At 41.9% G+C, this 20,682-nt stretch overlaps 1 protein-coding gene across 2 annotated transcripts in view; it reads left to right on the top strand.

The window, feature by feature from the left end:
- The window catches only part of Ano6 (anoctamin 6), a 184,952-nt gene that overhangs the window by 58,817 nt on the left and 105,453 nt on the right, over positions 1-20,682 (top strand). For both annotated transcript variants that reach the window (XM_028789340.1, XM_028789341.1), the window contains one exon: positions 13,535-13,617. In XM_028789340.1, the coding sequence (XP_028645173.1) occupies positions 13,535-13,617 (83 nt within the window). The remainder of the gene's footprint in view (positions 1-13,534; positions 13,618-20,682) is intronic.

Genomic DNA, 20,682 nt, shown 5'->3' with positions numbered 1-20,682 from the left:
TCTTCCCTCTTCCCTCTTCCCTCTTCCCTCTTCCCTCTTCCCTCTTCTTCCCTCTTCCATTGGTGTCCATTCTTAGGAACCCACTTGCTTCCTGCTCTGCATGTCTATGGCTTACGTTCTCTTGTCCTGTGGAGGAAACATTCTTAGTTCTTACAGATTGAAAATTCCTTACAATAAAAATTCAGAAAGTGCTAGAAGGAATTTTCTGGTCATGGTTTTCATTGCTATGCCTTACAGCTTTGAGCCCACTTGATAAAGTGCTTATTTAAGGGTGCTGTGCTAGGACCTGCTGAGGTCATCTTAGTATACAGTTATATTATACATGTTACACATTCTTTTGTGTGTGGATTCTGAAGATGAAAAGTCTTATTCCAGAAGGTTTAAAATAGGGGGATGTGAACCCAGACAGGGTTCTTTGTTTGTTGTTCCCTCTCATTTTCTTTCAGACTGTCATAACTGATTTTGAAATCAGGCCTACTCTGGTAGATGAAGCATAGAGTTTATGTTTCAAATGTGATTTGGGTTTATGGGCGATAGCAGCTTGCATGATGTCTTTTTTCCTTCCCAGGGCATGTATAGTCACTATGATTGAGGAACTGACAGGCTAGTGACTAGATCCAATTCAACCTGAGCTGCAGCCAGCAGCAAAGTCAGGGTGGTGTGCACTGGGAACCCCGGGAGCCCCAGGGGACTGAACCCCTCCTATGTAAAGCAATAGTGAGCCTTCCAAGATGTGATTAGGAGGTATTTCTGTAATGAATACCATTTGTCTTTTCTGGAGCCTCAGCTTTTGCAGCAGCCATGACTTAAAAACAACTTGAAACCAGCACGATTAGATAACATTACTCCTCAGTTATATAATAGATTATTTTAATTTAAAGATGTGTATTGAATGGGAAAAGTTTATAGCAATGTAAACATCAGTCATGTGGACTTAAACATTCCCCAAAGTGGCCAAGACAGTTGGAGGATTTACAGGAGCTGATTTTAAAACTTAAGTCGGGCATGGGAGCACATGCCTTTAGTTTTAGGATTTGGGAGGCAGAGGCAGGTGGATTTCTGTGAGTTTGAGGCCAACCTGCTCTACAGGGCTACATAGAGAAACCTTATCTTGAAAAATAAAAGAGGAGGCTGTGTAGTTGGCTCAGTGGTTAAGAGCACTGGCTGCTCTTCCAGAGGTCCTGAGTTCAGTTCCCAGCAACCACATGGTGGCTCACAACCATCTGTAGTGGAATCCGATGCCCTCTTCTGGTGTGCCTGAAGATAGTGACAGTGTACTCATATGAATATAATAAATAAATATTAAAAAAAAGAAAAATAAAACAAACCAATAACCACACAAAACTAGATACACGCGGCCATTAGCAGCGTGGCAATGCACCAGAGTCTGGGTCCAGAAGTCAAGTCATCCTTCATGGCTGCCTGAGTTCTCCACAAGGGGCAAAAAGGAGTCAGGGGTCTTTTTTATTTTTTTTTAATAAAATCATAATTTTTACTTTTTCACACAGGGGTTATAAACACAAAAAGGCAGAATGTGGGGAAGGGGATGACACCGGGAGTGTGGATGTTCAGGAGGAGTACAGATATCTTTCAGGACAGGGTATCAGCTGGGTAAAGGTTCAGGGGACAGGTCACTATGACTCTGCCTATGATTCACTTGTCCTTATCTAAGTTGGTATTATCTGCCAAGGCTACCTATTTACAAGGTCTATGACTACTCAGGCTGGTAAACTTCCACAAAAGCTGCCTGTTTACAATAGCTTATAGCCATCTGTTTCAGTGTTTTTCCACAGAGACCCAGGACTTTGTGTTAGCATGCATGTATGATAGGCCTATTGCTGATTTTAGGCCTATGGCTGATTTTGGGCCTTCAGTGTATAAGCAGGGATGCTCCTTACATCTCCCTCCTCTTAAGTATAGAAGGGCTGTGGAGATTCTAATCTTGCAAAGGTGGGGATAGAGGCCTGACCTCCAGTAATTGAAGGGGACCTTGTAATGGCTCCGGTCCCCTTGTCGTTGTCCAGTAAGACATGAGGGCCATACCCATCCCGATGTCTTTTTCCTGGAGAGGGGATACTTTTGACATCAACCCCTATGCCGTCAGGCTTGTCCCTCAGGGAACCCAGAGAGATATTTTTAACTTTTATTTATATTCCCTTGCAGTGCTTAGCCTCGCAGCATAAGCAAGAATTCAGATTGCCAGTCGGAGGGGATTCTGGTTGGCCCCTCTCTGCTTGGTCTAGGGGCGGAAGTCCCTTCTTTTAGGTTGGATGGAGATGGGTTTTGGGAATACCCTGGATAGAGTAACAACCTCATCTTGAGTCTCGTGGTCCTCCATAGCTAACTTATGATAATGTATCTGAATAGGTTTTGCTACCAAATTATCTATCTGTTGTTTCACAAAGTTAGTCAGCCTATTTAAGGTCCAGGGATCAAAAGAAATAAGCAAAAATAACCCAATTAATGGTCACAAGATAGAAGGAAGTAGGGTTGACAACCCTGGAGAGGTTGAAAACCAATTCTTGTACCAGCTCTCATCTTTCTCTCTCTGTCTTTTCTCAGGGCCTTCTCTGACCTTTTTTCATGGTCTCTTTAACCATCCCTGTCTTGTCTATGTAAAAGCAACCTTCTTCTTTAAGGGCTCTACACAGTCATTTCTATTGGAAAAGAGTAAATCAAGTCCAATAAAGTCCTTTGCAATTTTTGGAGATCACTTCAGACAGCAAAACAAGGGATTTCTTCAGATTAGTGATGTCAATCTCTAGCTGTTTGATGTCCTTGTCAATGGCCCAGCGAAGGTCTGAGTAGTATAAGTCTGGAGGTCAGGATTAGTCAGGGGTCTCTTATCAAGTGGTGTTGTGTTAACTGGATTTGCACACACAAGAAGAATGATGCTGAGTTCCTACCTCACACTTTACATAAAAATTAACTCAAAGTCAATCAGTAATGAAAGAGTCAAAACCATAAATCTCTCAGAAGAGAACAGAGACAAATCATGTGACCTTGGATTTGACAGCAGCTTCTTGGAGAAACACAAAAAGCTTTAACAACACAAGGAGTACAAAGCAGATCGTTGAATTTCATTAGAACCTTGTACACTAAAGAATGTTACTGAGAAATGACACATCTTAGGCATAATAATCAGAAATCATGTATGTAGTATGTCTTCAATATCTTGGGTACATAAAGAATTCCTGTGCTCCACAAAAAGACAACTCATTTGAAAAAAACCATGGTGTCTTAGGGTTTCTATTCCTTCATAAACATCATGACCAAGAAGCAAGTTGGGGAGGAAAGGGTTTATTCAGCTTACACTTCCACATTGCTGTTCATCACCAAAGGAAGTCAGGACTGGATCTCAAGCAGGTCAGGAAGCAGGAGCTGATGCAGAGGCTATGGAGGGATGTTACTTACTGGCTTGCTTCCTCTGGCTTGCTCAGCTTGCTTTCTTATAGAACCCAGGACTACCAGCCCAGGGATGGCACCACCCACAATGGGCCCTCCCACCCTTGATCACTAATTGAGAAAATGCCTTACAGCTGGATCTCATGGAGGCATTTCCACAACTGAAGCTCCTTTCTCTGTGATAACTCCAGCTTGTGTCAAGTTGACACACAAAACCAGCCAGCCAGGACAAATGGGGAAAGGTCTTGAGTTGACAGGTCTCTCAAGAATGATGGCCAGTAGCAAGTGAAACATATCACAGCAGCGTTGATCATTAAAGGACGGCAAATTCAAACCTCAGTACCATTTTGCACCTACCTGGATGCCTGCTGTTGCAAAAAAAAAAAAAAATATCAGCACAGAGAAGACTAAGGGAATGAAGATGTGAGAACACTCAGACCCTGCGACTGGGATTGTCAAATAGCGGCAACTATGACAAACTATTTGGTAGCCCCTCTAAAAGCTAAGAAGTACTGTCTGACCCACCAATTCCCATTCTGGGTTCATACTCAGAAGCAAGGTAGGGACTTGGGTGGCCACTAACATCCACTCAGCTACTATCTGTAAGAGCCCAAAGACAGAAGCAACGCAGGTATTCACCAGCAGATAACTGAGCAAACGAAATGTGGTTTGTGCGTATAATGGGATCAGTCATAAGAAGGATCATAGGTGGAACTTCAGAACAGTACAGAGTGAAATACTGAGGTGGACACTCGACTGCAGAGGTGGCTCAGTGGTTAGGAGCACTGGCTGCTTTTCCACAGGACCCAGATTCAATTTCCAGTACCCACGTTGTGGCTCACAGCCATCTCTTAATTTCAGTATCGGGATCCGATGCCCTCTTCTGGCCCCTGTAGGCACTGCATGCACACGGTGCACAGACATATACACGGGCAAAATACACAGAAAATACACACATAAAATAATAAAAAATTACGCAGACACTTCGTAATTCCAGGTGTGTGCCATATGAGGAAGAAAGCAAGTGAGTCAAACAGGAAAATGTTTTTAGAGGGTGTCAGGCCAAGGGAAGGGGAGTTGGGAGTTGTTGCTTCATGGTTACAGACTCTCTGAGGTGATTGATTTGGTAACAGTAGCAGCAATGGTTGGCAACACTGGGAGCACAGTCACTGCTACTAAAAGGTCCGCTGGAAACTGCCTAACATCAGGGATGGATATATGTGTGACTGCTAGAAAACGTCAGTTGGTAAAAGAACCCAAGACGTTAGTATGTGTATCTCTTGTGAGTTCTCAGCACACTCTGTCATTCTCTGTAAAGCATTAACCAACCTTGTGCACTGTTGAATGAACCATGGATGGTGTTCTCAGCTTTTCTGAAGCACATCTGTTGGGCTCCTGAGATATTTTCAGCGCTGGGGAGGGGTGTGGTGACAGTGTGTGTCAAAATTGACACTAAACAGAGTGTGCAAGGAGAGTGCCCACTGGAGCTTTTCTTGAGGATGCTGCTGTTTATGGATGAAAGTCAACTTTGGAATTAATTTCTCTTGGACTAAACCCAGGAAGGACAGAGGCTCCCTCTCCATTTTGTTCCACCGTGGAATGCCTTGTACTCCTGGCTAGGGAGCTTGGTGACAGGAAATGGGTAGGGTGAGAAGGAACTTGACTCCTTTCCTTCTTGCAAATGTTTGCCAACTATTTGCAGAATATTGAGTGAAAGACACACTGCCAGGTCTCCTTTGTGCATGCATGACTCCCTGTGGCCCAGGGCAGTGTGTTTCTTCTTATGTAACTAAGTATACTCCTTAGGAAGACTTACAGGGCACCGGGATCTCCTCCTACTTTTCTGTCTCTGTAATAAAACACCAGGAACAAAAGCAGAAGCGGGTGGGGTTTATTTGTGCTTACACAGTGGAGGAAGGCCTGGGCAGGAGCTCAAGGTAGGAACTGAAGCATACGTCATGGAGAAGTGCTGCTTACTGATGTGCTCTCCTTGGTTTTCCAAATTTACTTTCTAATGCACCCCGGGCACCCCAGGACTGTCTGCCCAGGGATGGCATCACCCACTGTGAGCTGGGCTTTCCCACATCCTCAATCATCAGTAAAGAAAATGTCCCACAGGTCAGTCTAGGGAATTTTCAAAATTGAGATTTTCTTATCAAGCTGACTCTAGCTTGATAAAACAAAAACAAAAAGAAAAGCAAAAACAAAAGAAAAGCAAAAAACTAGCAAACACAACTGACTGCTTATCAACTCGACACACACACACACATAATCACTACTAAAGTATAATCTCCCCTTTCTTGTTCGTTCAAAGATGCCATGTTAATATTACAGTATTAAACACGTGTTTGAAAGTTCTACAGTCTTTAAAGGAAAACTCAACACTTTAGAAAAGTTCAGTCTCTTTAGAACATCCAGTCTCTCAACTCTTTAAAAATTCTAAGTCTGTGGGCTCCTGTAGAATAAATAAAATAAGTTACATGCTTCTTATTTCAAGAGGGAAGAGCAAGGGCATGGCCACAGTCTGAACAAAGTAAAAGCAGACTGTAAACTGAATCCTGCAGCTTAATGCCTTGCATCTGGGGCTCACTCATGAGCTTCTGGAACCAAAGTGCTTGGGCAGTTCTACCTGCTGGGCTGTGCCACACACAGTTCACACAGCACACCTCAGAGTCTCTAGCAGGCTCCTCTCCACAGCTGTGGCTGTCCTTGGTGGTCATCCAACAGTCCTGGCATTTCCAATAGGCTATGGTATGCCACAGGCTACACATTTACCAGTGGCCTTTTGGCCTCTGTGAAAGACTCCGACCCTGCTACATGGTGCTAAGCCTCAGCTATTCTTCTGTCCTGGGGTCTCTGCTGCAACTGTGGCTGTGTCTTCACCAGAGGCCTCGCCTGGCTTCTCCCAGTGCCAAAGCTCAGCTGCTCTCCATGACCGCTTTGTGCTTTCGAAACCAGTATCATGTGAGAGTGGTAACATGTAGGTAGCTTACACATCACTTAATCTCGCTGCCAGCTTCAGATGCTGCTTCAGTTCCCTCTGGACACAGCTTTTGTGTGCTGGCTCTGAGGAACGCTCCCAGAAGATGACCCCGGAGATACTGGTCTCTTCTTAATCACACCTGATTTCTCAGCTCCAGCTGACCGGATGCACATACTCTTGATTCACAGCGACACTTGAACAATCCCGCTAGTCTTTCAAGTTCCCTCTGGATCGTCACAAGCCAGGCCTCCGTCTTCTGCACTGCTCTCAGCTTTATCTTCCAAGTTCCCACAGCAGCTCAGTAAACTCCGTTCATGTGACGACTTTTCCAGACAAATTCCAAACTTCTTTTTACAACCATCGCCCCCAAAATAATGCTGACAAAACCTAACCGCTATACTTCCACCATTAATGTTTTCCTCAGTTATCACTCTGAGTGACCCGATTTTGAAATCCTGCGGTAACACTCTGTAGCCTTGCACTGCCTGATAGTTTGAGAGATGACGTTCACTTGCCACCGGAGTACAGGAGATACTGTTAAACTGAGATCAGAGAAAGAGACTTGGAAGCTGGAGATCAGACGTGACGGTCAAGGATGGTGTGGGATGGATACGCTAGGTGGTTAAGTGACCTGGGAGTGAGGTGGGGCAGGCCAGTGCTTCTGGAAGGCAGGGGCTGCTGGGAAAAGTGTCGGAAGTGTGTTATCATGGTGGCTGGTGAGGGCTGGCTTTGGGATCAAGTGTCAGATACACAATTCCTGAGGCTGCTATTAAGTGAGAGGAGAAAATTTCAGGTGTAGAACATCCTCGGTGTCCACTAGACATCTTGCCCTGTCTGGTTATGTAAACATGTCCATTTTCCTTGGTGAAGCAGGTCATTCCTTTGACTTGTTGTTTTTAGTTGAATAGATCATGGGATTTTTTTGAAAGCAATTTCTTTACCTTATTTTTCTTAGGGTCATTTGTATTCCTATTATGGCTGGTATTCTTGAGGTGCTATGTTTAATCCCCAGCACCACAAATAAACCCATATATAAGTATATATCTGCACATATGCGTGTTTCTCACCTAGCTTGTGAGTCTGTAGGCTTACCAGCGTCTCTTTATTTTGTAGAATGAATGAATGAATGAATGAATGCTCTTCATTCATTCTGCCAGCCAGTCAGTTCTATGGCATGATTTTTCCTTTGGTTTTCAAAATGTGTTAGTTTGTTTACTTTTAGAGGAAGGATTTTATGTGGCCCAGGCTGGCTGCAAACTTGCTATGTAGCCAAGGCTGGGTTTACACCCCTGGTCCTGTCTGCACTTCCTGAGTACTGCGATTACAGGTCTGTGCTACCTCACCTGGTGTGTTACTCTGTTTCTATCTGGCCATATGTTGGCACAGCTTTTTGCTAATATTTTTGATTGATATTTACAATGCTATCTTAATTTCTTATCAACTCATACTTAATAGGGTATCCATTAGCAACCCAGAAGACAAAAATTAACGTGTCTAAAAGATGTACAATTTTGGAGTCAGACTGATGCAGAATCCAATTGTTTTACTTTTTAGTTGTTGATTTGAGGTGACTGACAACCTTAAATTATTATTCATGATCTGAGGAAATAAGGAAAAAAATATGAATAAGTAAGATCAGACTTTTAGAAATGCCAGGCACAGATTAGTATGCTCTGTAATCTTGCATTTACATTTTTCCACATTTTTGAGTTTGCATTTGCAAACTTAATTTGTATTTACATAGTGTTCAATTTTAAAAAGTTATTAAAGAATGGGTATTTTGCCTGCATGCGTGTCTGTGTAGCATGTTTGTACCTGGTTTCCCTGGAGGCCAGAAGAGGGCATTGGGGTCCCCAGAACTTGAGTCAGAGCCATGAGTGTTGGGAATTGAACCCAGGTACCCTGGAAAGTCAGCCAGTACTTTTACCTGTCAAGCCATCTCACCAGCCCTTCAGATTTTTTAAACTGTCAGTAGTATCTTTGCACAGCCCTGTGATATCACCGGGGAGATGGTTATCGCCAGCTGGGAACAGATATGCTGAGAGTAGCAGGACTCAGCAGGTAGCATGAGGACTTGAGCCCTATCAGGGTCCTTAGTCCAGGCCCTTTGCACTTGGCTCTGTCATTATTACTCTTTTTTTCCAGTGCTGGGTAGTGAACTTGGAGCCTTGCACATGCTAGGCAAGGGCTTTACACCAGAGCTACAACCCCAGCTCAGGCCAGGCATTACCTGCTGTCTTACATATTTACTGTGGTTTTCATCATTTCAATGCCAACCAATCACCTTGATGAATGAGTCAGGTAGACCCAGTTCTGTGCCCACACTAGTGCAGTACAGTAGATACATTGTCTCCCAGTACGTTAGATACATTGTCTTTCATTCTAATTACCTTTATTCCAGAGCTCTCCGTACCAGCTATTTTGTTTTTTCCCCTGGATTTCCTGAGAGGTGGTTTTGTGTTATCTGATAGGGAATAGGTTGTCTGAGCTATAATATGATAGATAATGGCTCTTTATTGGCTACTTTGTATCACAGTCTCAATCACTGTTGTAGTACAGGTAATATCTGTTTTGTAATCTGGGCAGTAAATTCGAGTCACTCTTTTTTAATTGGTACACAAGAAATCACATGACTGTCACTTTTTTTGGTGAGGCTGCCAATGTCCTTTTATTAATTCATCAATATGGCCAAACCTCTATGATGTTTTATTGGGTCCTGGTTTTACAGTGCTGAACAAGCCAGAATTAACTTCATTTAAAAACTTCATTACCCTAACTCTATTGATAAAGTTTTAATAATATGCTCCTTTAATTTAAAAATCATTTCCTTTGATTTAAACTAACTGGTAGGTATCTGGTTTATTGTTAAATATATAAAAAGGGGGTATTTTATAGGCTTCTGAAAAACTTATTCAGTTTTTTTTTTATTTTTACTCATAGTAAGCCAGTTGGTAATCTCTTTTTTTATTTTTATATTATTTTATTTTATATGTGTGAGCAGTTTTGCCTCCACGTATGCATACCATAAACATGCCTAGTTCCTATGGATATCAGAAGTGGGCATCATATCCCCTGGAACTAGTTACAGAGGGTTATGGATCATCACAGAGGTACTGGGAATTGAATTTGGGTCTTCTGCAAGAGCAGTCAGTGCTCTTAACTGCAGAGACATCTCTCCAGCCCATAGTTGATAGTATTCTTACAGTCCTCTGTAAATCTGTCTAGCCTGCAACTTACAAATGATTCTGAAGTTAGTATCAATTATGTCTTGAAAAGGGGCCTTAGTCACCTTTGGGCTTTAAACCAAGGTTGAGCAAAATGTACAGTGGGTGGTATGTTTGGGTGAGCCTGATGTTCAGTTGCTGATTTGCTGCACCTCTGCACAGAACACCATTGATGTGTCAAGACTTCGGCTTGCACCTACAACACTCTCTCTGGTTTGCTTTGACAGATGGGTAACATCGATGTACTCAAGACGTTTTATGTTCCAAGTTTTGAAATTAAGTGAACTGATGATAACTTTAGAGTAGTTCTCTTATTAATACAAGGTTTAATGGTAGTACTTAAGTCACATTCCACAACCTCTTAAGTAATATGTTATTTTAAAGAGAGCATATTTGCTTTTTCAAAAGTATTTCCCCCCATTGTTTTAATAAATTCCTAGGCTTTCACCTTTATTTTAAAACTATTTTTTTTAAAAAATGGTGTTTTTTTTCCTATTTGTGCTAGGTTATCAGAAATAAGAGTTCCAAAGACTTCCTGAACCCCCTGAGTAGAGAAGATTAATTATTGTATTAGGATTGTGTATCACCTACCTCTCAGCTGTGTTAGGTCCTTGGGGAAATACCTGTGGCTTTGTCCTGCCCACACGGTGGTATGCCAGTAAAGCCATTTTTGTTTTTATTTACGCAAATTAAGTTTTTCTTCTGTGAGGACATTAGCTGCAACTATGTTCATTTTCATTATGAGAATAGCTAGAACTCTAAGCCGTTCTACACTTTCACAAACCCATTCCTCTGCCTCCGTGTCTGTGATTTAACAGAGCCCCCGAGTTGTCGTATATGTTCTTCTGTCTATATGAATGCCTTTGTTTTGTTTTGTTTTTTGGTTTGGTTTTTTTCTGGAAGGACCTTGATATTCTGAAAAAAGTTTGCAAGTACTGGAAGAAGTGAGTCAGGCTTTAAGCAGAAGCAAGAGGGTAGTGGGCTTGATTATTGCTGGTATAACAGCTTTAATTACATTAATTGCTAGCACCACTGCTTCTGCAATTGCCTTGACACAAGAAGTTAAAACAGCTACTTTTGTTAATCATTTAGCAAAAAAAAAGTTACTAATGTGTTGAGTATACAAGAGAATTTAGATAGGCATTTGGAACAACAGATTGATGCTCTTTATCCTATTCAAATTATTGGAAGGAGGTTCAGAGTTTAAGAGTAGGAGCCATCTCAAGTGTCATGCCAGATATCAATGATTTGTGTTACTTCTAATATTTACGATGGTAGTCATTATAATTAGGAAAAAGTTTAAAGACACCTGTAGGGTATTTGGCATAATTCTAACGTCTCTCTGGATGTTTTAACTTTGCATAGTGAGATTATAAATTTAAAGAGTCCTGCTCTGCTGAGCTTTGATGAATGCCTTGTTATTAACGCCTTCTTAAGTCTCTCTGCCTGGGCAGAGGAGAAGAAAGGGAACAAAAGGAAACATATCGCACTTTTGACCTCAGATACATGATAGATAAATTTTACAGCTCATCCTATAGGGATTTAGATAAGATGGCAAACAGTCACGCCATCTGATTTATTGTGGTCTTATAAAAATACACACAAGTCTGATGTTTAATTGACTTTCTAAAGCAATAGACCATAAATACCACATTTGCAATATCTTCACTATCTCTACAGTTTATACTGTAGAAAGGTTAGGTTTTTAATTCCAAGCTGTACCAAGGGCTGTGGAGAACTTCTCACAGCCTGGTGTACAGACAGTCATGTGTTAGGACGGTTGTTCTCAACCTTCGTGATGCTTCGACCTTTTAATACAGTTCCTCATTTTGTGGTGACGCCCAACCATAAAACTATCTTCATCACTACTTCATAACTTTAATTTTTCTGCTGTGAATCATAACATAACTATCTGCTATGCAGGGTATCTGATACAAGACCACAAAGTGGTCGAGACACAGGTTGAGAACCCTGTTTTAGGATGTTGTGAAGGTGGTCACAGGGATGTCATTATTTTGGACAACTGTTCTTTGGCTGTTGAAATATTCAGCTCATTGAGATCCTTCCTACTCTCTAAACTTAACTGGCCATATGGAAACTGCGTGCCTCCTGGGCTACTCAGAGACATCCATCTTGATTGTCACCTTTGGGAGCTGCCTTCAAGCCATCTCTCACCTCCCTTTCCCATTTCTTCTCTGGTACTTATGTAGAGGGTCCTCTCATGGACAATTCAGAAGAGATGGCGCCTGCTCGTGCTGGCTGCCATGTCTACTGGCCTTTCTCTTCAGGGCGTAGAGATACTAACACGTGAGCTACGTGTGCAAACAAAGGTATTTGGCGTGAATCAAATCTGTAATTTCAATACTGGGATTTTTTTTTTTTTAAATCAAGGTACAAGACCTAAGTAATATGGCAGAGATGAACTGTCTCAACTTTTGGCTGATAGCTTGGCTTTGTAAATGATCTTACAGTCTCTCAGGAATCTCTCTATGCAAGCTGAGGTGTTCTTTTTTTAGGCACAGAGAAAAGGAATTTGTGTGTGTGTGTGTGTGTGTGTGTATGTGTGTGTGTCAATAAGAACCAGCCATTTCACAAATCCTTTTTATGTATTCAATAAACCAGGTATGTAGAGGCTTGTAAAATTCAAACTACTATTACTACAGGTAAAACTAAAGGCCATTCCTAGCTGTTCTGTCAGGACCATCTGAGGATGTACGCTGCCGACTGTTACATGTACCTCAGTTCTCTTTATGTCCTTAACCTGACCCTTTTCATGTCAGTGGCTTCCTGAAGAGCTGTGGCCCTGTCGATAAATGTCAATATCTATTTAAACCTCTTCAGACAGTTGAGGCTCTTTCAGCAACCTTGACTGTTTAATGCCTCTCCAAGGGAGTTCTTTTTCTATATAGTCAAAGTTACATGATTATGGAGTGATCCCTAGTATAATCCAACACTTTCTTGTTATTTGAAATTTCTTGACTTTTTAAAGTGCTCAAGCATGAACAAGGCAAGTTCTCTACTGCTGATCGACCTCCAGCATACACCACTCTTTATGGAGGTCTTCACTCCAGGCTTCTTTAAGGCTATTTGATCTAGAACCCACAGAGTGCATACGATTGGTTTGCTTTCTTGGGCCTTCCTTTCATTCATGTCAGAGTCTTGATGCCAACACAGGGGTTGACGTGGACGAATGACCCACCTCTTGAGTTGGCTCCTCTCCCCCACCTAACACTTCAGTCACCTAATACTGTGGCCAGTAGGCTCCTCTGGCTGCTGATCTTTTGACCTCTGGCTCTTCTCTACTGAGATTTGTATTCATAATGCATCCTGGATCCCCAAGACTTCGTCCAAGAAAAATGTAAACTAGTTCACTGATGATTTTTCATATGGACTATGTTCATATTATTCAAATGTATTCAAATGTTAATGTATTGTTATAGGTTACGTTTTACTATTATAAAATAGTCTACTGGTAAGTTTTTAATATGAACTACATGCTGAATATTAGTGTATTATCATTGGTTAAATTATGTTATTATAATTAGCTTCACTTGTTTGTTATTCGTTGAGAGTGTCTACTGGAAATTTTTATTTGGCTCCCATTAAATGTCTGTCAGGTACTGCTTTTCCGTGTATTTTAAAACAGAAACCGACTGCCCTCTTTTGCTTCTTCATCAGTTCCCCAAGAGGCCAGCGGGATAATAGCTTCCTTAGCGGCACTACAACATTTAATTGCAGTGGAGAGGCTGGTAATTTTCCACGCTAGACGCAGCCTAGAGCGTTTTGAAACCTAGCCACATGCATGAAATAGTTGCTGAAGGTTTTGGTGTGGGGAATATTCAATATGCTCACCCTGCAGATGGGCCTCAGACGCCGAGGCTCATCTCTCCCTCTACTTAATGTACTTACTGTTTATTTGCAGTGCTGGAAAACTTTGACCAGACAATTGTCTGCCCCACCTTTGGGTCACTGGAGAATCAGCAGGACTTCCGTACTCCAGAGTTTGTAAGTACCTCATCTTAAAATTTTTATCCGTCACTAAGATTTTCTTTGAAAAATAAATTCTATTTTTTCGTGGTTTAGTCTGCCACAGGACCCCTCAGTGACTATTGAGACTTTGGTGTCCCTGAGGTGCAGGTGAACTGGCCTTGAACCTCCCAGCATGCTGAGCTCTAGGTTTGATTTCGAACTGTGTATGGGATTGCTGACAGGAACTCATTCCGTAGTAAAAGAACAAGGAGATGTTTGCAAAATTTCCTGCTCCGTTGGCTGATTTCTGTTCCTGTTGGTTTCTGCTCTCGGTAACCTTGGCAATCAGTCTCGACTGAGCACAGGCAATGCTCTGGCCCAGTGCAGTAATTCACGGTGGGGTGGCCTGTTTCTCGTTTCCTTCAGGAACCTTCAGTAATGCAACTCTGGTAGGACTAGGAATATCTTACTGGCTGTTTCTACCGAGAGGGAAATAAATGTTCCCACTCAGTCAGACATTGAAGATTAGCCATGGCTCCTACCCTGAAGGAATTAAAGATCGTATTAGATGCTACTGTGATTTTATTAGTGCCTTGTTTAAAGAAAATTAAGCATGTAGGATGCCTTGCAGAATGTCTTTCAGAGCAGATTTATATTAGTCTCCTAAAGCGCTTGTCTCTCTGACTCGTGCCTTGTAAAGGCACCAGAGAATCAGGGAAGCTTGGCGGCCTTCACCAGGTTTGCCCAGTGTTTTCTTTACTAGGAATGACTTGTCTGCCATTTGTGTTAGCAATGAAAATGTGTGTGTGTGTCTGTGTGTGTCTGTGTGTGTCTGTGTGTCTGTGTGTCTGTATGTGTGTGCACACATGCACACTCATGCTTGCGTATACAAATCTTTGTATGTGTGTGTATACGTGTATGTATATATCTTTTGGAGGGTTTATTTTCAAAGTGTAATGATATACCTTCACCACTCCAGTAGTTGGCAGAGTGTGATTGCAATACTGGTATTCTCTCTCTCTGTCTCTCTCTGTCTCTCTCTCCTTTTTTTTTTCTCCCTCTCTCTTTGGATTGCCCACTCAATTGACCTACTAGTATAGAGTGCACACAGTGTTCTGAACTGAGAAGAATTGCACATAAAACTGTACTCAAAATGCCACTACATTTCAGAGCAGGGCTCTTGCAGTACCCTTGCAGATGGCCCGCTGTGAAAAGCACTCGGTTGTAATACCTGGCATTCAGTGACTCCTGTTACAGCCAGTGTGAGTGTCAGTGAAAGGGAACTGAGTGCACCCAGTAGTTCCCTGTCTTGAAGGGCAGAGCAGTTTGGTGCAAAAGCAGGCAGCGCTGATACAGACTCTGAGAGCCAACGGATTCTAGTTGAAACTTTATAAGGGTATGACTAATGTAACAAGAGCTGTGTGCAGCAAAGTGTTGCTGTCCTTGGAAAACATACATACTTTATAACCATTCTCTGTGTAAAAATGAAAGTCTTCTTGGCAGCTTCTAGTATATTGAGGAGCTGGTGCTTGGCTCCTGCAGCAGCAGCTGCACAGATAGTGGGTAGTGCATGTAAGTCGTCTTCAGCAGCAGCGTTAGTTTCTTGACTTTCACGTTTTTTCATTCTCAAAGTTATAAGACTGGCTAGTCTAAGATCAAATGATCACAAGCAAAATCTAGAGTCACCAATGGCAGTTGCCTTGGAGAGACTTATTTCAACCATAGTTCTGAGGACGTAGGAACCAGAAGGAGGACCTTTCCCTTGGTTTTTTATTTTCATTTTTTTTTTACTGTTGGGCCTCAAGAATTCCTGCAAGTCATTTCATTAAACTGTACTATTGAAAACAATAAATACAATTGCCCTGTATGTGTACCTGACATATCTCTGTGTCCCTGTGTGCTGGTTAGTTTCTACCAACTTGTCTGAAACCAAGACACATCCAAAGAGAGGGAATCTCAGTTGAGGAATAGCCACCATCAGATTAGTCTCCAGCCATGTTTATAAGACATTTTCTTAATTGCTAATTGATGCAGGAGGACCACAGGCTGCTGTGTGCAGGGACCTCCCTAGGCAGGTGGGCATAAATTGTAGAAGAAAAATAACCAAACAGGCCAGTCAGTTGGACTCTGCCTCAGTTCCTGCCTTAAGTGTCCTGTCCTGACTTCCCTCAGTGAGGAACTCTTACCTGAAAACATGAGCTGAGATAAACCCCTCACTTCCCAGGATGCTTTTGATCAACATTTTATCAAACAACAGAAAGCCTGGTTACTGTCTTTCTCTAATTACATGTGATTACCATGGTCAGGGAGCAATTATTTTTTAAAGTATATTTTGAAATTTATTCTTGGAGAACTTCATATATATATATATGTATATGTATATGTATATGTATATGTATATATATATTGTATGTGTATATATTGTATATAGATATCATATTCTTGAATATTGTATGTATGTGTATATGTATATATGTATATTAAATGTATGTATCTATGCATATATATGTGTGTATATATTGTATGTCTGTATATAGTGTATGTATGTATGTATGTATGTGTGTACATGTATGTATATATTGCATATCAGTATATTATATGTATGTATATATAATGTATGTTTGTATGAATGTATGTATATATGTATGTATCTATGTATCATATGCTTAAATATTATATGTATGTGTGTATGTATGTGTATATGGATATACATTAAATGTATATGTATATATGTATGTATATATGTGTGTGTATATTGTATGTCTCTATTATATGTATAAATGTATGTATGCATATATGTATGTATATATGTGTGTATATATTGTATGTCTCATATGTATATATGTATGCATGCATATATGTATGTATATATGTATGTGTGTATATATCATACCTGCATATTATATGTATGTATGTCTATATCATGTCTGCATATTATATGTATATGTGTATATATAAAATGTATGTTTGAATGTATGTATATATATTATAAATTTGATCATATCTACCCTCTACCTTCCCCTACCACCATCTCCCTGACTTACCACCACCATAGCTCCTTCCCACTTCATTTTCTCTTTCCCTTAACCTGCTGAGTCCAGTTGGTGCTTTAAGCGTGGACGTGGTTGTAGGGCCTTCCACTAGAACATGGACAACTTACAAGGGGTAGGGCACATCCCTGAGAGAAATGGACTCCCCCTCAGGCAGCAGCCAGCTGCTAATAGCTCCTCTGCTGGCATGTAGCCTTGGGAAGGAATTCTGTATGTTCCCATGCCTTGCCTGTTTGCGATGCTCATGACTCCTAAGTCCTTGTGAAGCTTGTGAAGAGCTGCTGTGGTTTCCTCTCAGCAAGACTCTTGCCAGCACCCCTGGCCTTATAATAAACATAACGACCATGTGCCGTCTCTGTGGTAAACAAACAGGTCATAGAAGGAGGTCCCTTGAGAATAGAATACTCCAGGGAACTACATTGTTATATTTAAGAGAAACCTTTTATGCAGACAAGAGGGTGTAGCGTTGGGGAAGACAGAGCTCTGCTGGTAGAGGCAGGTGAGCCCTAATGCCTGCACATCAGGTAAATTGATGGAAACCAGACTGTTAAATCGGGCCGATGAGGGGACCTGGGAGCCAGAGGACCTAATGGCAATGCGAAGTCTCCAACAATGCTGGAAAAAATAAAAATAAAAAAAGTTGGAAAAGTTAGTTTTCTAATTTTTTTTCCATCCGGCCTTTTGGAGGATGACTTGCCATCTGCTGAACTGAAGGGAGGCGGAGAACATGCTTGTTCAAGCCTTATTCTCAAATAGTTGAGGTTTTAGGCAGACCGAGAGCGGGTGCTTTTTATATAGCAGTGTATTTATCTGGTTTGTTCGACAGGGAGAATAAAGCGCTTTTCAGTGTGATTTCTTTTTTTTTTTTAGAAGATGTATTTCAGAGCCCTGTCAGTTGACCAGCCTTGATCTCTGGCATCAGAATGAGTGAGGAGGCTTATCTGTACTGTGATTCTCAGGCTGAGCTAGGCTGTGTTAATTGAGTGGATTCACAGCTCTGTCAGCTGCCTGGGTCCTATTGACCATAGCAGCTCCATGCCCTCAGTTCTTCCTTTCTGCAGCTCCCTGTTGCTGCCTCACTCCCACAGGTGTCCGTCCCTGCTCGCTTGTCCCCTTTGCAGATGGGAGCTATTGAGGTAGCCACAATGCTAGAATGTTAATGGGGCAAGCAGAGATGCAGATGTGTTCTTGCTGTGTCAGACTCTTGGGAGCTGTTGACTTGTTGAGACCAGCAATGAGGTATCATCACTGTGAGGTGAGACAGATGTGTGGGGGGAGTCAATATGAAAAGGATGTGACTAAAAACTGGCTTACAGAGACACTTGGTGATCTTGTACGGTAGGACACCATTACAGTCCTGGTGCAGTTTTGCTTGAGTACAGTAAAATTATGACTGTTTTCCAAATAGTGCTATCTTTAAAAAACAAACCTGTTGGGGCTGGAGAGATGGCTTGGTGGTTAAGAGGACTGACTGCTCTTTCAGAGGTGCTGAGTTTAATTCCCAGCAACCACACGGTGTCTCACAATCATCTGTAATGGGATCTGATCCCCTCTTCTGGTGTGTCTGAAGACAGCTACAGTGTACTTACATAGAACAAACAAAATCTTTAAAGAAACAAGCAAGCAAACGAACTTGTTACTGTTGATATTGGGAGAGTCCACAGGTGCCATGCCACTCATGTGGAGATCAGAGGACGTCTTTGTGGAGGACATCTTTCTCTCCACCTTTATGTTGGGTTCTAGGGGAATTCATGTCAGGCAGCAAGTAGCTCTACCTTGCATCTTGCAGAGGACTTCTGCTCTGTTTGATTTTTCTCAGTGTTATCTGTTGTCTTCTACCAGTGAAGTCTGACTCATCACGTTACAGTTGCTGAGGCAGTTGGTTCATGACCGAGAGAAATGGTGACAAGTGACGACTGTCATCGGAGCATGGCTGGGAGTAGACGTGGAGGATTATGATTCTGGGGCAGGGTATGGGAATAGTGGCACTGGGAACTGGGTGCCTGAGCCTCAGATCATCTAGAAGAGGTCAGACTTAGAAGTAGAAGCTGGGATAGGTGAGATGGCTTAGTAGGTGAGGACACCACCTCCAAGCCAGGTAACCTGAGTTGGATCCCCAAAACCCAGGTGGGGGGGAGGAGAGAAATGACTCTCACAGATTGTCTTCACATACTGACAAACACACACACACACACACACACACACACACACACTGACACACTCATAAACACACACACTCACTCACTAAGTGTAAAAATAAGACAAACCAACCCGGATGCTATCAAGAATAGGCTACAAGAGTTAAAACTTAGGGTTGATTCCATCCTGATGGCAATAGAATAGAGACATGTTCTGCTACCAGACTCCCAGTCCCGTATCTGGTTATGAGCTCTAAGGGCTAAATTCAAGGGCTGTTGAGTCATGGCTGGCCCCGTAGACTTCACACTCACTGCAAGTGCTAAGGAGTTTGACGTTAGGGTCAGCAGTGAGGACAGGTAGTGGTCATTGACCCAGGAACTTACAGTAGTCTGAGGACACACAGTTGCAGAATGGGGTGTGAGGGACATTGATCTAACATCATTACAGCTGTGATCAACATGGAACTACAAGGATGGAAGGCTAAGCGACTGCTCTGTGATCCGAGCTCCACCCTTGCACCCCTACCAGTCTTTTCAGACCTTGAAGTTTGCCTATAAGCCTCCTGGCTACTTAGAGGCAGGAATAATCTTACCACTTCTGATCTCGTGTTAACTGAATATTTTTCCCCATTGCTTAGCTTCTACAAGTGTGGACAAAGATTATTACAATAGAATAAACCAGGAAGAAGAATTAAAGTCATAAGACTTAATAACTAGATGGGAAAACAGACTCAGGAAGATGAGTGCTGAAGTGGAAGTTGCCTGTCCTTAATTAAACATCATGGTACCCACAGGGAAGCAGAGATAGTCTGTCTCCATTTAGGATCTGGGAGGAGCTGGCTCCTCTTTTAAGGATAGTTATTGCTTGTGACATTTTGAATGAGACCGCCCCCTGTAGCCACATATATTTGGATATTTGATTCCCAGAGGGTGTGGCCTACTTAGAGGAGGTGTGTCAGATTCCAGTTAACTATCTCTCTGCCTTGTGGTCGTGTCTCAGTGTGTAAGCTCTCAGTTACTGCTCTAGAGCTATGACTGCCTACCTGCCACCATGCCCCTTACCACAGCAGTCAGAGACTGGACCACCTTTTGGAACAATGAGACCCAAATTAAGTGTTTTCTTTTGTACGTTGCATTGGTTATGATGTCTTAGCATAAATAGGTAACTAAGACACTGTCTTCTAAGAATTATTGTTAATTCCCTGAAATTCGGATTTAATTGTTTTCAACCAGCTGAAAGATACATGGTCCCAAGGAAGGTTTCTAAGTACTAATTTCTTCAACAAGTATTTATTTGGCATTTATTTTAGGTACTACACTGAATATTCAGAAAAGAAAATTCTGTATCTTAGGAGCTAACACTTTGGCAAGAGAGACTTAAGATAAAAAGTAAATAATATAACATAAATTATAAAATAATATAAATAGGAAAAGGCAATAGGAATTGTACAAGAGAGAGATAATGTGTGTGTCTATATGTGTCTCTCTGTATGTGTGTTTCAGCCAGTTGTAAATGGAGTGTTAGAATGAATCTCACTGAGAATTGGAAAGGCCTGTGTATGGTGCTTGAGCAATCTGGAAGGACAGATGTCTAAGCAGGAGTGGCCTAGAAAGAGGTCTGAGATGGACACGTTGGTGATACGTTTGTGGACATGGAAGGCAGTCCACCTGGCTGCAGGAGATTGGCAGATGGGAGAATTGTTGGTTTGGGGATTTGGAGGTCACTGTAAAGACTCTGATTTCATTGTTAAGTTGGAAAGCCATTCAGGGTGAACCTTCTCTGGATGAGTGGGAGGGCTCCCGGCAGAGTCCCTGATCTACATATAGAATCATTTTTCGATGTGCTCAGAATGGACCGTGAAGTAAAGAGGAAAGGGGGAAGACTATCAGGCATGCCAACTGTTTGATATTGC

The sequence above is a fragment of the Grammomys surdaster genome, unplaced genomic scaffold (genome assembly GCF_004785775.1).
Source record: "Grammomys surdaster isolate TR1022 unplaced genomic scaffold, NIH_TR_1.0 125818, whole genome shotgun sequence".
NCBI classification, from domain to species: Eukaryota; Metazoa; Chordata; class Mammalia; order Rodentia; family Muridae; genus Grammomys; species Grammomys surdaster.
The sequence above is the reverse complement of the archived record's forward strand: the minus strand, read 5'-3'. Positions and strand labels throughout refer to the sequence as shown.